General features: G+C 35.5%; 1 protein-coding gene across 1 annotated transcript in view; it reads right to left on the bottom strand.

The window, feature by feature from the left end:
- Positions 1 to 17312, bottom strand: part of LOC128994003 (dynein axonemal heavy chain 2) — an 85834-nt gene that overhangs the window by 13553 nt on the left and 54969 nt on the right. Inside the window, exons 40-55 of the mRNA XM_054418190.1 lie at positions 13047 to 13147; positions 12291 to 12500; positions 11844 to 12022; positions 11010 to 11099; positions 10424 to 10563; positions 9448 to 9592; positions 8720 to 8758; positions 7532 to 7677; positions 6878 to 7008; positions 6151 to 6347; positions 5286 to 5450; positions 4504 to 4670; positions 3917 to 4088; positions 3095 to 3159; positions 1674 to 1821; positions 748 to 963 (exon numbers count right to left, since the gene is read on the bottom strand). Of these exons, the coding sequence (XP_054274165.1) occupies positions 748 to 963; positions 1674 to 1821; positions 3095 to 3159; positions 3917 to 4088; positions 4504 to 4670; positions 5286 to 5450; positions 6151 to 6347; positions 6878 to 7008; positions 7532 to 7677; positions 8720 to 8758; positions 9448 to 9592; positions 10424 to 10563; positions 11010 to 11099; positions 11844 to 12022; positions 12291 to 12500; positions 13047 to 13147 (2311 nt within the window). The remainder of the gene's footprint in view (positions 1 to 747; positions 964 to 1673; positions 1822 to 3094; positions 3160 to 3916; positions 4089 to 4503; positions 4671 to 5285; positions 5451 to 6150; positions 6348 to 6877; positions 7009 to 7531; positions 7678 to 8719; positions 8759 to 9447; positions 9593 to 10423; positions 10564 to 11009; positions 11100 to 11843; positions 12023 to 12290; positions 12501 to 13046; positions 13148 to 17312) is intronic.

The raw sequence follows: 17312 nt of genomic DNA, 5'->3' as shown, positions 1-17312 counted from the left end.
TCCCATTCGAAAGTGCTCAAATATACAAGAAAGAAAATATGATTAAATGTGTATATTCATTCAACTTATTTTAAAAACAAAATTTTACTATTGCATATATATTGGTCATACTAATATTGACGCATTTATATATGGAAAAATCCGCTCTTACCCAAACATGTAAAACTACTGCACCATATTAAAAAATATATATATATATATTCAAACTATTTTTATGCAAGTCGTGTTGTACGTTGTAAGAAATAAAATAAACACGTTATAATAAGAAAAAAATTGGAGTCAACGTTTTCTCGAGTTTACTCTCAGGGATACTGTGAACACACGGCGATAAAAACATGTTTTGCCGCAATTATAGGCTACTATACCCGCTGCTGAGAACGATCAGTTATGAGGGTCATACCTTCAAGATCATCATGTTTGTTAGTTTTAAGCTCAAAAGAAAGCCAATAATGATAAGTCAAACAATTGTCTTGTAGGGTGAGTCTTATTCAAATGACAGATTTAATGTTAGTATGAATCACATAATCTAAATGACATAAAAATACTTTTTGTAGAAGAAAGTGACAACTGAACTACATACTGATATGAGAGAGACACTAATTGCCGCAAAACCATTTCCTATGAACAAAAACATTTGGGGTTATTGAAAAGATATTCACGGAAATTAAAAAAGCTTGTACTAGTCTCATATTTAGTTCTCGCAAGATATACCTGCAAGCAATTCACCGTATACAATCTTCAACTCACATTAGGTCCCTCCATGTTACGTATCCACTTCCATGCCTGACATTGAGGGTCAATGATTAACGGCCAACGAGAGCCTCGACTGATGATGATTCCGTTCTCCGTGCTGAACGAGTCGGTCGGTAGTCCTTGGATGTTCCACTCTCGTATCGTCGTCGGGTCTGACAGAAACTCCACCACATTGAACCCAGGAGACACAGGCACTTCTGTTTCTGCCACCTACAAATTTTGAAATTCACAAATAAAGAGAAAAGAGAAAACCAAACAAATCTGTTTCCGTTAAGGTTTAATTTTTATCAGTATGTTCTGTGATTTTACAGCTGAAAGGGGAAACATGTTTACAATCAAGTTTTATACCAAATGCATTTGAAACCTTACATATAGTACCTTAGTATTAGTATTTTTTTACAGAATAATATTCTATACAGAAAAAAAAATCATTATAGTCTTAACTATAAATATTGATATGTATTCAAAATGTATGCATTTCCTATTCCTGTGTGAGAAGCCAACATTGAAACATTATTTTATTTAAACTATTCACTAGCAAAACTATATTTGGTGGTCATCAATCAACATATTTTAGGTTTTGTAGACAAAACAAAGTATATTTTTGGTGACAGGGTGTTCATATAATGAATATGTTTACACACAACCACAAAATAAACAATTACAGAGAATCATGAACCATAAAATTGATTATTAATTGAACAATCTATACTTAAGTTTTCATTCTCACTAAAAGAAAGATCTGTTAAAAGCTAATTACAGATTAGTTTGACTGTGACCTGTTTTTTGGACTAGAACTGTTTGTGAAACAGAAACAGTGTCTCCTTAACAAACAAGTTCCTCTCTTCTAACTTATTCATTTTAGCAGACTACAAGTGTAGCAACTATATACTAAATACTTGACTAAGCTGGGTACACACCGCGTCTGACCACACTTTGAGCAGCTGTTCGCGATACAAAGACACAAACGGCCCCATGTATGAGATGTAGGCAGTACCTAGCAGACAATCGCCCGGCAGATAATCAAACTGTTGGTCTAGTCTAGCCACAGTCTCCTCCCATCTCGTCCTGACATTGAACATTGCATAAAAATACAAGTGGGGAAAAAACTAACACAGCTAACAAACTAAGTTATATACATGGACAATGTAAAACATGACCAAATAACTTGATACGAGGGGGCCCAGAGGCATGAATCAGGCATTTTAATAGGGTTAAAAATTTGTCACCGAGCCACAAAAGATAATGCAGTACCCTTGTACCTTTTAGAGACTACTACTAATTTAAGAAAAAATATCATCTAAGAAAAACATTACCATAGAAAAAAATTGTTACAACAAACCTACTAATTACATCTATTCAATTTTGGACACGGCAAGTGCAAGAAGGACAATGTTTGACAATTGCCGAGAAAAGGATTTGAAAATGGGGTAATAACCCAAAATTAAGCCCTGTTCACACGGGGCGAGTTTACAAACTACACGCCGGCTTTTTTACACGCAGCTAGTAAAATAGCTCAGTGTGAACGAAGTACTCGCTCAAAAGCTGCTTGTAAAAAAGCTCTGGAAAAAGTTGACGCTGCCGCTACTTTACACGCCAACTCGCCAGCTTTTGAGCGAGTAGGCGTGTAAAGTAGCCCAGTGTGAACACAGTTGCTTGTGCTTGTGCGCATGTTATTCAAAGATGTCGGAGGATTTGGTTCAAGCTAGCTACTGAGCGAGTGGAAAAAGCATCGTGTGAATGACTACAAGCGCACTCGCCAACTCGCCGGCGTCTTTCTACGCGTCTGCGAGTTGGTGAGTGGACAATCTCCGTGTGAATGAATACAAGCACACTCGCCAACTCGCCGGCTTCTTAGATGCTGGCGAGTAGCTTGTAACCTTGCCCCGTGTGAACGAGGCTTTAGTCACCAACCACAAATATAGGATTGATTGAAGACAGGTTAGTATCTTTATTTTTGTTACTAATTTAAAATTGATTTTCAACAAATGTGAAATGTTTTGTCCCTTATTTACAATCTGACTGTGGTTAAAAATCCAACTGAAGTTAATTAAATGTTAAATTACAAGTTACATTTAAACCATTATAAAGAACGTTGTTCAGCAACGCTGGAACTTTGAAAGTGTTCTCTATATAAAAAACCCCAAGTCTAAAGAGGGAAGCTCTTCAGGGAATTTTCTTTTTATTACCATTTTCCCCCGGCTTCATAAGCTTTAAAATTACACCTCAAACAAAAAAATTAGTTAAGCAGCAAGGGTGAAAAAGGGATGTTACTAAGAAAACACTTATTGTATTATGTAGGCTATACACATAAAGCCAGTATTATTAGACTAATCCTTACCTTTCCCCAGACAGCCCTCCCACCAACTGGCCAGCTCTTTCTAATTTTAAAGCCAGGAGCTCAGCCTGGGGAAAAGAATATTAAATTTAACATTAGCTTAACTCTATGAAAATAGTAAATCTCTCAAGTTATAAAAAATATAGTTTGATGACAGTAAAAAAAGACAACAAAACAAAACAAAGAAACATATGCTAGGGTACACTTTTTTTAAATAATTCACATAGCTTCTAATTTTAATATTTGTGGTGAAAATCACAATACAATCTATAATATCTGAGAAGGTGGTATTAATTTAGCTTTGTCTGGAATTAAGTGTTCATTTAGTCAGATTTATCTACATCAAATTTATGTGAGGGGGCATGTCTTGACAAGCGTACTAAACTAGTCAATCTGAAATCAGCTGATCATCTACATCCTGTGATAAACATTTCAAATAAACAGAGACTGCTGCGGCATTGTGAATGTCCTGTAAGTGTTTTAGTGCCTATGTTTTCAGAGTAGAGCCATTGCCAAATAAGCAGGCCCGCTTTTTTAAACGGGCAGAATGGGCATATGCCCAGGAGCGCCCGTGGTTTAGGGGCGCCCGCCAGCACTATGAAAAAAAGGGGGGTGCTGCTCTTGGGTTTGCCCAGGGCTCCAATGAACCTTAATGCGGCCCTGAAATTAGGCAGCTAACCTGGCTGTACCTGACTCTTGTGTGATCACATTCTCACTTTTATATGTCTTTTACAGTATTAAATAAACAAATTGCTATTGCCAAAGATATTTTTACACTTATTTTTCAATGAAACAATTTAAAGACTATTTTACAAACAAATTAACCTTTTCCCGGAGTTCCTCCTTGACGAGTAGTTTCTCGTCGAAGTCAGCCTTCAGCTTGTCTAGAATGGCCTGTAGTTCGGCCACTTTGGCCTGAGCTGAGGCTAAAGCATTCTGCTTGGCTTTCAGAGAAGCCATTGCCTCATCTAGCCTTGCCTTCTTGGGAGCAACTACCCTGGAACGCATCAATAGTTCTATAATGGTAAAAAAAGTCAAAGTTTATACAATGAAGGTTATCAATTATTAAGTTAACCATGCATGACTCGCTGATTGGTGATAACCACATCAATACCAATTAGTTGCTATTTAGTATCAACTTGACAGTTGGTATAACATGGGATCGTTGAAAGCCTGTGTAACTGAGAACAATGGAGAAAACTGTGTCTCGAATATTTAAATTCATTCACTACTTGAGAAACGTACTATAAACATACGCTTTTGTTCATTCTAAGTAATAATCACACACAAAAATTGGCTTTTGGGATCCTGAAAACAAAAAACAAAAAACACACAGGTCCCTGACATTGGTATCATCATCAATACTAAGGTAATAACAAAGAAATGACAAAAAGAAAAGAGAGGCCACTAACTTGTAGACCTTGGCATATTTCTCGATGGCCAGCACCCACTGGCACAGGGACTTTGCCGCAGTAGACACCACACCCACTATCTCAGGCTTGAAGTCCTCATGAGTAGTGTAAGCTGCAATCTTCTTCAGTGTCTTCTCTGAGATGTGGTCTTTGTCAAAGTCTCTCAGCTTGATAAAAAACATATTACGGTAAACAATGATACAATGTTGTATTTTGTAATGTATTTACAACATTTCTGACGGGTTAGGTTATCCAAGTAAACAGATAATTTTTTGTATTCCCCCATTGTTATTACTTTTTTTTTGTTAAAAGAAACAAAATACTAGGTCAACTTTTTATTGATAAAAATGAGCATTGTATTGAATGCTTGGTTCATCATGAAAAAATTACGTGATTATGAAATTTCATAGATACAAATACAAATTCAACACCTTTTTTATCTCTTAAAACTAAGTAAACAGTTACAAGACTAGCTACAATCATACCTCTGATCCAGGGTGGCTACAGATCACATGGACAAAAAATCATGCATTTTTCCTGGTTCCAGCAAGACATTCATGATTTTGCTGTGACTGCAGAAGATGTTCTCGATTTGGCTGGGATCGCGGAATATGTTCATAATGTTTTTTCTATGCTAACAGAGTTCAATAAGTGTTTACGGAAGGAAAAACAGCAGGTTAGCACTTAAATTAGGTTTTCTCGGTGAAATTAAAAAGTTCACTCAGAATTAATTCCCTGTTTTTCCTGAAAATCCTTGTCCATAACCACCCTGAAGATCTCACCTGGTTGAGAAAGTTGACATCACCCAGCTGTCTCTTGGCCTCTGCCCAGGTAGGTTCCACCTGCTTCAGTATCATCACAGCCTCCATCACTAACTCTACCTTGGATGGAGGTCGTCCGTACGAGCGGACCTCTGTAATGTCCTTCTTGTTCAGGGCCTCCAGTGCCTGAAAAAAACATAGTTGTAGATGCAAAACAGTGTCTAAGGACTGGACACACGGTCAATTCTCATCTTAGGTACTCTGCATATGAAGTTTGATCTTTCTCAAATCTTCCAAGAAAAACTGGAGATTGAACCTCTCAAGCCTACTTCTTTTGGAAAGTAGAAAATGAATATGTGATTGAGGTTCAGTATCAGTCTTAAATTGATTTTTTTATAAATATTAAGATTCTGTCCTGACTTGGTAGTACATATCAACCTGTAACCATCCAATCCTTCGAGAGTTGTCTAAAAAGTGACCAGTTTCAAGATTAAAATCTCATCATCAGGCTACAATTCATATGCCACTTCACTCTAGTTGAGGTCGTTGGTAAACACACAAGCTCAAACAGAAAACATGCATATACTCCTGATACATCGTAATGTCTTGTACTGGTCAGTTGTATAAAGTTTGTGTCTGTTTGTTTTTTAAATTTTCTGTCACTGTGTGTTGTCACTGTGATGTGACAATTTCAATTAGCCTGATGATTAGAGTTTAATCTTAAAACCTGTTGCCATTTAGATGACAATTGGATCACCGAGGGACAGGTATATTTAAACCTTAACTCTATAAGTGATCCTGGTTTGCTAAGCACCATTTCAATATCAACCTGTGAACTTTTGTGGTTTGGGTTCTGAAATGACAAGGAGTAAGGTTGATTACTTACCTCCATGGCCTCCTGTAACGCAGGCATCGCCTCCTGCAGGTCAGCCTCAGCACTGTCCTTGATCTTGAGGCACTCTGCTTCCTCCTCACGTATCAACACAGTCGTGGCCGCCACCGACTTCTGCTGCTCATCCGCCTCCTTCTTCTGTGCTGTTATCTTCGTTAGAAACTCTTCACATTCTGCGTTCATCTTGTTCACTATGACAGGAGTGTTTTGTTGAGAATTTGTCATTTGAGAATTAGTGAAATTTGATATGTTAGGGTATTACAGTGATAAAACTCTGTTTCTTCTTAAGTAGCAAGAAATTAAAAAAAAAAAAATTATAGGTTGGAGGATTAACTATTAGTGGAAATCCTAGTCTCCAAAGAAATATTACTTTAGTGCACTGGAATAATCCTTGTTTTACTTATGTTCCACACATTATACACCATATGAAACATAATCACAACCTTTCCACTACAGACTTGGATATAACCACGTTGTTCGAACTGTATAACAAACAGAATTTAGAAACAATGAAAATACATAGTACTCATAAAAACTACTTCACGAAGCTATGACTACAATTACAATGTAACCAAAAGGTAAACACAAAAAACTGTGCTTCCTGTGCAAACAAAGTTCCTACACGGATAAAATGGTTAAGCTTATGGTGTTTTAAAATAATTCTACTGTTCTACTCAAAATCTAAATTTCATGATTGCTTCACACGAGTACTCAATCAAACCTTGCACTGTAGCTTTTTCTAGCTCAACAGACATTTCTTGCACTTTAACTTTTGTTTCGTCGATTTTGAAGAGGCCATTTCTTAACTTATTAGCAGCATTTGCCACTTCAACACGTTTATCAGCTAGTATTCTGTAAAGATATTTTTTATTAATTGCTATTTCTACTAATTGGTAGCTTCACTATATCTAAATTTGGTAAATTTGTTAGTATTTCCATTCCATTATAAATCATATGGTCAATACTCATCAATGCAGAAATTAATTCACTTTTTTTTACTATATGCAATATACTTTGTCAATGATTTAAACAATTAACATGTTTCTATATGGACAGAACTAAGTTTTTTTTTAGAATCACTGTTCTAAACCATTCCACTTTTTCTATAGAGAAATATTAATAATTGGAAGAGACAAACTTTTGTTCCATCATTAACTAACTGAAACATACAAGATAATGTGTTCAACTATGTAAAAGGATTCATTTTCTCATTTTGCGACATGGAATTAAAACATAGAAAATAATGATGTTCCTTAAAGCCCCTCTGGAGAAACAATTCCAACAGAAAATCAAAAATTACTTGTTGGACAAGAGAATTACACTTTTAAGGGAAAGCAATACAAAAACATTGTGTTCTCTCTGACTACAAACTTACTGCTTGTAGCCCGTGACCAGCTCCAGGTAGTTTGTGGGAGTGACATAGTTGTGACGTTTCATCTCCATCAACATTGTCTGCGAGAACTTGGTCACCGAGTCATGGATGGTGGAGAAAATCAGGGCGACTGACAGTTGCTGGACTTCCTGTCATCAACCGTTATAATCTGTCTTGTGGTTGTAATTGTTACAAACTTTCTTACAACTGTTACAACCCTCTGTCTTTCATTTTACCCATCACAAACTTGTTTACGACTGTACCGAACAATCTTAAAGACAACTACAAACTTTCTTAGCACTATTACAGAATATATTTAAACCCGTTACAAACTGCCTCCAAAAAAAAATTTATACAAACCATTTTAATATTTTTACAAACTGTCATTTAATTGTTACCAATTATCTTGAAATTTGTACAAATTGGCTTTCACACAATACAAACTTTCTCACAACAATTAGAAATTATAATACAAAGAATGTTGGAAAACAAATTATATTTGCAAAGGGTAGAGTTTGATATTAGTTACTAAACACAACACACGTTTATCTTTATGGCTAGAAGTAAAATAAGTAGTTAATCATTAAAAAAGAAGAGGTTGGAGTTTTTAACTACAGTATTTCCTTAAAGTTCTCTATCTCTTTTATAAATAAAGTAGTTTTTAAAGCCTGTTAATAAATGACTTTGTTACAGAAGGCTTGATCTACTTGTTATGGATGGAAAAACTTTTATAATTAGATGATCAGAAGTAACATGCCTTGTTTCTTAAAGAAGATAGCCTACATCACATGTTATTAGTAGTATAAATTCAATAATAATTGTAATAAATTCAAATATTTCTGTGTGAAGCAATAACAGCATTGACTTAAAATGTTTTAGGCCTATTGCTGTTTCACTGAACTATATTTTGTTTTCACTGAAGTATACTTTTGTTTTATACCTACTTGAGAGATGACTGTATTGTTTTGTTGTTTTGTTCTTGTGTATTGTATTTGTCTTTTATTTGTGTTTATATTTTATGTAATGATGAATTTGACACCATTCTTGTATATACAATATATACTAATGAATAAAGATGTTTTGAATTGAATTGAATAGTAATTAATCACTGATAAGAAAATGCAGAACATACATATGATAAATATAACAACTAACTGTTTTATTCTTTGAGTACCTATAGATTGGTCTTACCTGCTTTGTAGTACCAACATATTGCTTTTCATCATATTCCTAGAGAAAAAGAAACAATTTAGCTTTATATCACAATGTCGCAGTTCTAAAAATGTAAAAGTTCTTTATTGATAAGTTTGTATCATGGATATTATGTTAAGTTTCAATTTACGCTTGTTAGAAACTGAATCTGTGTATATTTCAAGCGCCTTCATACTAAGGTACGCCTTAGTCCCAGGTATAACATAAGAGGTACCTACATACTTCCAATTTTAGACATATTTTATCAACTTGCTTTATTTGCTCAATTTACTGAAGGTAGTGTCACTCAGTGGTAGCATATTAGGCTGGTAACTCAGACATCCTTTATTACATACTGTCCTCATGTATTTTCATAGCACGCAAGATAAATAATTGGGAAATGGACAATTTTCACTGTCGCCCCAATATCCTATACCCAATTTCCTAAGACAAAATCTTTCAATATCAAATTTTTAAAGATCATTCAGTCACTGTTTTTGAACCAAGTATTAGTTTCATAAGTCGGTTATATCTTTGGCTGTAGATAGAACTAAACAGTCCATCCCCATGTTGAAGGTATGGCTAGTTGTTTAGTCAATATGGATGTAGTTGAGTTAACCCAAGGCAAACTGACACTGATAGTAGATAATTTATTTTAAGCTACAAGGAATAAAAAAATCAAGGGAAGACACAGAACTTTTACAACAATTGATGATAAGGTTTCTCACCCTGGGCTCTCCAGTGATGGTGGCAAGCATGTCTACATCCAACAGAAACTTGGAGGCCACCTCCAGCAATGCTTCTTTGGGCCACTCCACAAACCAGTCTATAGTCATGTAGTTGATCAGGGCCGGGTACTGGCGCAGTCGCACCCTTCACAAAGTCACATTGTTTTATTGAAAAATCTTCTATTTGTATCAGTTTTTAAAGATGGTTCTCCTTAAAACTAACATTTTCCTGACCACACGATTCTCGGGGCTGTGCTCGGATCATAGATCCAGCAAAGCAAGTACTGAGCCAGTAAAGCACAATAGAGAACCAAACTTATAATGTTTGAACAATTCTTAGCCTCTGGATCACGTTTATACAAATAAAAACATTAAATAGATCCAGTTTTGATTGACAAACAAGGTTTTGAACATAAAGATTTATTTTCAGGCTAACCAAGTAGTAGAAAAAATACTCAATTAGTTGAGGATATATCCATCTGCGTAATGCTTGTACAATTTACGTACAGGAAGTGGATATTTCCACAGATAACAGACGTGTATGTACAATAATCAGCTTATTCACGTTATGGCTCTACTTTCCTGCCATGTGCTGCTAAGTGCTGAGTCCTTGTAAGTTCCATGCTAAACACTTCACCTTTTTATACGAAAATCTTTCTTTTGCAAAAAGTACAACTAAACCATAGGCCTGTGATATACTTTTTCAAGAAAAATCTTCTCCAAGGCAATAAATAACATTATCACTTTTTTAACTATATTTATAACCTGTTTAATTTTAAAGAAACTAAAATAAATATTTTTCATTTTAGAAATAATTGTTGCCCGCCCTAGGCCATTTGGGCCATCTAAGAAGGGCTGAGAAAGATTTAAAGGAATTCACCTTTCTAATATGTTTATTAACAGAAACCATTACATCTGGAGCAAAACACTACTATTATTTCAAATTGTTAAATAAGTGTGATGAAAATAATCTAACCTGAAAGCATCTCCAATTGGACTCATACAGAGTACAATGTGTAGATTGGATCTGACTCTTTCAATAAAAAAGCTGTAAATGGATTCAGCTGTCGGCACAATACCTTGCTTCTTGGCAATATCGTTTAGTGTATTACGTATCTGGAAATTCAAAACTTATATTTGACTAAACGCAACTGCTGATCTTAAGAGTAGAATATACTTGTGCGCTGTGTAAATGACCAGATTTTTATGTTTTTACACTATATACTATAATTTTAAAAGGCAGAAGATTTGACAATATATATATAAAAAATTTTCAAAAAACCAAATTTTTGACCAACATTTGTATTGATAAACATGTCAATTGGGTAGTTTATTTTAGTAATATTATACTATACATTATATCTCATTATGAATTATGTTTTCCACAATAATATCTGTGGAAGATACAAAAGTTTGGTAAATGTTATCCCATGAGCTCACCAATTTCCTGATGCAACAAACCAGCAAAAAACTACTGTACTAGTAAAGCTAAAGTTTATAAGAGTGACTTTTTCTATAAAAAATGGCTAAGTAGTATTATAGAATTATGAATGGTTACGAACCTCATCAAACTCTTCATTTTTAAACAAGTTAGCAATTTCTCCACTACTCAAAACGTTGTTGATGATTTCCAAGAAACTTTCTTCCGCAATCTGAAATGTAACCTCGATTATTTATAGGCCTAAATCAAAATATTTCAATACTAGAGAAAAAATCTCTTCAGCAAGATATATAGTGCATACAGTGCATACACGATAATCCGAACTTCGGTAATCCGGAAGTCTGCTTAATCCAAAACCAAAAATTATAAAAAAAATTTTTTTGTAAAAAAATTAGGACTAAAATTTTGAAAATTAAAAAAACTTTTTGCTAAACTTTTAACACAGTTAGCTGTACCTCGTCAAAGTATTCTGTAGCGGCCGGGCGAGATACACTTGTTTTTTAGAGTATTTTAGTAAATATTTCGCCACATTTCATAAAATTTTTCATTTGTTTACCTGCCAAATCACCAATGGATTTTATTTAAGTGGTAATGCTGCAACCCCTAGGTCTAGAATAAAGTAATGTGAAATAAATCCCGAGCTCGTGCCTAGCGTCCTAACACAAAAGATAAAAAAAAAATATTCTTTAAAATCTAAAAAAAACAAAAAAATTTTAATCCGAAATATTTGGTATTCCGAAATGGGTCCGGTCCCAACCATTTCGGACTATCAGGACTCTACTGTATCTTAATTTAACAACTAAGAGCAAAACTTAAAATCTTTTTATAAAAATTTGGTTAATTACAATGTTTGGTACCTAACAAAAAAGTAGACATAACAACAATATTTTATAAAAGAATTATTATAAAACATTAAATGTTTCTAGCTGGCTGAAATGCATACACAATAGTGTACCTGGGTGTCATTGAAGAGAAACGATGTAGGAGCGTCTCTGACTCCAGTGGCGTGATACAAACTCTTCAGATCCTCCTTGAACTCAGCTGTGCGATAGTTCTTGGTGATCTCCACCTGGTAGGTGGTTAACTGAGCCAACCAAGCAGCCAGGCGAGCCAGCGACTGTCTACCACTTCCTCCTACAACAACCATTTCTATGAGAGACAATCAAATCTCCAGGTGCCAGGATCCAAACTCACAAAACTGTTACCATGGATCTGAAGTTTGTCCTGCTACCGACTGAGCTACCAGCTTACCAAAGTCTATGAGATGCAATAACATTTCTATCTGGTATGAGATTGAATAAAACAAGCTCACCAACTCCCTAAGTTACACTAATTTAAATTAATATACATATATTACAGTGTATAATTCCATGACACTTCTGTATCTGTTTCTGTTCCTCACCCATTCCGACCAGCAGTACGTTGCCCCTGGGTTGTGATATGACTCGGACAATGCGACAGATGTGTTCCACGGCATCCCTGAACAGCACCAGATCTAGCCGGACCACTCCGGGCGAGGCGTTGTACTCCTTCATCTGCTTCTCAATAAATGTCCGGAGTACGTTCATATCCGGAACGTCCTCATACAAACCGTACTGGTTCATGAAGTCACCTGGAATGTATTTGAACTATGTAACACGTCTGTTTTGTTTAGCTTAATACTCTGTTTTGATTCACCTAAAAATATATTTTTTAATATTTGAAGTGAAATAAAAAGAAAAATTGAAAGAGTAAAAAATACAGTAAATAGTTATTGACAATACTCTTCCTTTGACAGTCATGATTGAGGTCAGGATTATAAGACCTAGTTTGTGTGGAGTCACAACCACAATAACAGTTGTCAGGGCTGATGAAAGCTCACATTGAACAGCCATCTTTATTACTTGTACACTTTAATGGTCAAAACATGAGCTTGTGCAGCAAAAAGTTGATTGCATCAATACAATTTGTATTTTTTTAATGACTAAGTTGAATAAATATAATGTACTTGTTTGTGTTTTTTTTTTTTGTTTCTGTGACTATATTCATGTATGTATGTACAGATTGAATAAAGATGATTTGGTTTGATACAAAATAATAGGTTGTCTTGATGTTATTAGTGTTGGTGAGAAAACTGAAATTTAACAGTAACGCTACTTGTAGTTAGGAAAATACTCACAAAATACAGGGGAGGACTTAGACGGACATATGTTGCTAAACGTTGTATCAAAATGTTTGCCAAGCTGATTATTTATTTCATTTTTGAACCAATCTCGATCTCTGAAATAATATCACTATTAAATTCATGTATTATGAATTCAACAAATCATTCTGTTGCCTCTTCATTGATTTTTCAAAGGCTTATGACTCCATAAATAGAAAGAAGTTGTGGATAAACATGGAGCATCTAGGTATACCAAAAAAACTTATCGAACTAGCAAAATTGAGTGTTTTAGGTTCTAAGTGCAAAATTAGAGTAAATGGAGACGTATCGGAAGACTTTGAGGTGAACACGGGTGTGAGGCAGGGAGACGGGGTATGTCCATTGCTGTTCAATTTAGCCATAGAAACAGCCCTTCAGGAGATAAGAAAGACAGAAGTAGGGATTAAGATAGGAACAAACATAAACTTGCTAGCTTTTGCAGATGACATAGTATTAATTACACATAATATAGAAGAAATGAAAGATGTAACAAAAATGCTTATTGAACATACAAGAAAAATGGGGCTATACATAAATGAAGAGAAAACCAAGTTTATGACATGTGGAAGAAAACAAGATGATGACCAACCAAGATACCAAAATAACAACTACATTGAAATTGAAGAGTATAAATTTAAGATAGTAACAAATTTCAAGTATTTGGGAGTCATCCTCACTAACGATAATGATGAAGAGCTAGAAATACAAAATAGATTAAACCTAGCACAAAAAAGTTTTTCGGCCTGTCACAAGTTACTAACTTCAAAAATAATATCCCACACCACCAAACTCAGGATTTATAAGACAATCATCAGACCAGTTCTCCTGTATGGTTCAGAAAATTGGATCTTAAGCAAGAAATCAGAAAGGAAAGCTATTGTATTTGAGAACAAGATTTTGAGGAAAGTGTACGGACCGATTTTTGAGGATGGACAATGGAGATCGAGACATAATTGGGAACTAAGAGAATTATTTAAGGATCCGGATATTGTCGCTGAGGTACGGAGCAGAAGACTGAGATGGGCAGGGCATATTCTAAGAAAAGATGACAACTCCCTATCAAAGAACATCTTGAGGAATAACCCAGAAGGTAGAAGACCTCTTGGAAGACCGAAACTTAGATGGTTCGACCAAGTGGAGAAAGACCTGAGGAAGCTAGGGAGAAGGAAGGAAGATGCAAGAAGCAGAGACCTATGGAGGCAGTGTGTTGGGGAGGCCAAGTACCATCTAGGGTACCAGTGGCCACAGCAGTAAGTAGTAAGTAAGTATTAAATTCAAGCCAATTGATTAATCAAACATAAACTTTGTGAACAATAAGGCTTTTATGTTTTAAGATTTAACCCCACATATTATATACCAAAATGTTCGTCTAGGTTTCTAGATGTGCATACTGGCTTTAGATTTTCGAAATATATCTTTTTAAGGGCGTGGGCTGCCCTCAAAGTTCCTTCCATAAGGATAACATTGTGACTCATCCTTCGCTCATATTTGGGTTAAAATACGCACATAGTGGCGTCCCCATCTTAAATAATTGATTGATTGATTTGAATGTTATTATATTCTGAATATTGACATCTCTCAATACATTAGTTTAAAAATATTAAATCCCAGCTGTTTTGTTTGGTTTTTAAATGTAAACAGTTTGCATGTTTTTAAAAATAATTAGAAACCCGGCAAAGAAATGTTACCCATAGGACATGACGGGAGAAAGGTTTTACATTATATTTTTGTTTAAACATGCCACCCGAGGACAAAGAAATACTGCCGGTCGGACACGGCGAGTCGTCAACATATGGCAAGCAGTGCAAAACGTAAGGAGCCCAGACGAGGAGCTGGAACAGTTAGTGGCAACGTGTACTTACAAAATTACACTGACAAATACAAGAATTCAGCAGCATTCACTTGGCGAGATGGCATTAAAATGTCAGAAATGTGGTGCGCTACATTTTAAAGAAGAACAAAGAGGACGAGGCGAAGGATTTTCATCCTGCTGCCATAAAGGAAAAGTGAATCTACCACCATACCGAGAAATATATTATATCCAGAGCCTACTTAATGGAGCAAATCATTTGAGCAGAAATTACAAAGAGAACATTAGATCGTACAACTCTGCGCTCGCAATGGTCAGCACTCGAGCTAAAATTGAAGAACATAACAGTGGAGGGCCTTTCATGTATAAGGTGCACGACACAATTTATCACCCAATTGCCACCTTTCAACTGTCAGAAGGGGAGCATCCCACGTATGCCCAAATTTATATGTAGATATAAATTTGGGCATACGTGGGATGCTCCCCACACAGCATGTAACAGCGGTTTCGACGTCCGTAGGGACGTCGAAACCGCTGTTCAATAAAGAATGCCAAACAAAGCTAATGGCTCTTGCAGCACTGAGCTCATGCACATTTTGACTCAACATTTGGTTGATATTAATCCATACGCGCAAGTTTTCAGCATGATGAGCTCTGTCCTGCAAAATACTCCTATTGAACAGCAAAAAGAACTTAGAATGCATATAGCCAACGATCGATCTCAAGACCAACGCCGATACAACGACGCAACTTCTAACGACGTTGCTATAATATCCTAATTTATTATTCAAGCAAATTCGCACGGGTTCACCTAGTATTTTATATTACAAAACGAAAGGGTACAAAAATTGGTATGGTAGTAGAGTCTGAAACTTCAACTAGTAATCTTCTTTTGCAACATGAACTGAATTTAATCTTCATGGTAATCTTGCGTGATTTGAATAGTGGTGACTTTTTTGCTGCATTTAGTTTTGAACTAGAGAGAAATTGAAACACGCCCTAAAAGTGAAATAAAGCATACTTTACAAAATAATATGAACAACAATTGTGCGGTATAATTATACTATTAGAGGAAAAAATCGAGGTTTTGGTACAAAAGAGAATAATTTATTAAGAGAAAAAAATGAGTATGTTGTTATGTGCGGTGATTCTAGACGAATGAATCCAACAATGGATAATGGTCATATGATGGGATGTTAAATACAAAGACATTTAAATTACTAGATGAAACAAAGACACTTGACGGAACAGGACCAAAAATGTGCGTGTCCGGAGGGAGACTTAACCTTGACAAGAGTCGTGGCTAGAAGTACTGTGGAGTTGCATTGGGAGAATTTATCACTTTCGCAAACCATGGATGTTGCACTTTGAGGGTATAAAACTTCATCAGGTTCACTTAGGCCTATATGTTGTTCTTCATTAGAACGATTTCTGACTTTAGTAATAGGCTTACCAGTAGTAGGTTTAGGTTTCAAAAAATGCAAAAGTGAGTGATGAGGTTTTGAACAAGTCTTACAAGTACGCTTAGACATACACTGCTTAACCAAATGATTGCCGAGGCAATTTTTAACACCGTTTTAAGTCATGTACCATTTGCAACCTTTCTTGAGGGGTTTTACTCTGAAATAATGTACAACTATATACATTGTGACTTTCATTGCAGCAAAAACATTTGAGATCATTTGAAGTGCTTACAAAAGCCAAAGGTCGACGTTGAAAAGATTTATCATTTTGAAATGAAACTTGATTAGGGTTGGAAAGTTTTAGAGGAGCTACTTGTGGAGCGTGACAGAGAGAGGCATCTTCACTGTTGTTACAAAAGTCTTTAAGAAATTTGATTAATTCACTTGCTTGAGGAAAATCAGAAGAATTTAGGCGTTTTGATTCGAAAACTTGACAGAGGTTGGAGTTCATTTTTCGTAAGATCAACATACTTAGTAGGTAGTTGTCTTCCATGACATTATAGTCAAGAACACTAAGAGCTTGTTCATTTTCGTTGAACTCATTTAAAAATGATCTGAGGTTTTTGATGGATTTGTCAGTAATATTGGGCAAATCGACAATTTTACTGAGGTGGACAGAGATTAGCCTACGCTTCGAGTGATATCTTTCCCGTAAGGCATTATAGGCTACTGTATAGTTGCCAGACGAGATTGGTAGGGATTTGATTAGGTGTAAGGCTTCGCCTTCAAGTGAACTTATCAAGTACTGGTGTTTTTCAACAAGGGATAAGCTACTGTTGTTGTGGATAGTAGTATCAAAAAGGTTAATGTAGGATATCCATGTTTTAGTGTCACCATTGAAGGACTTCAGTTCTAGCTTGGGCAATTTTACAACGCTATGAGTAGGCCTAGAGGTTGGGTTTGATGCTACAGAGTTATTTGACAAGTGTTCATCATTAAAGTTCTGAATTAAAAGAGAAATTTCAGTTT

This window comes from Macrosteles quadrilineatus, unplaced genomic scaffold (assembly GCF_028750875.1).
Source record: "Macrosteles quadrilineatus isolate MER2022 unplaced genomic scaffold, UCM_ALF_1.0 Scaffold_5__1_contigs__length_97177068, whole genome shotgun sequence".
Classification (NCBI taxonomy): domain Eukaryota; kingdom Metazoa; phylum Arthropoda; class Insecta; order Hemiptera; family Cicadellidae; genus Macrosteles; species Macrosteles quadrilineatus.
The sequence above is the reverse complement of the archived record's forward strand: the minus strand, read 5'-3'. Positions and strand labels throughout refer to the sequence as shown.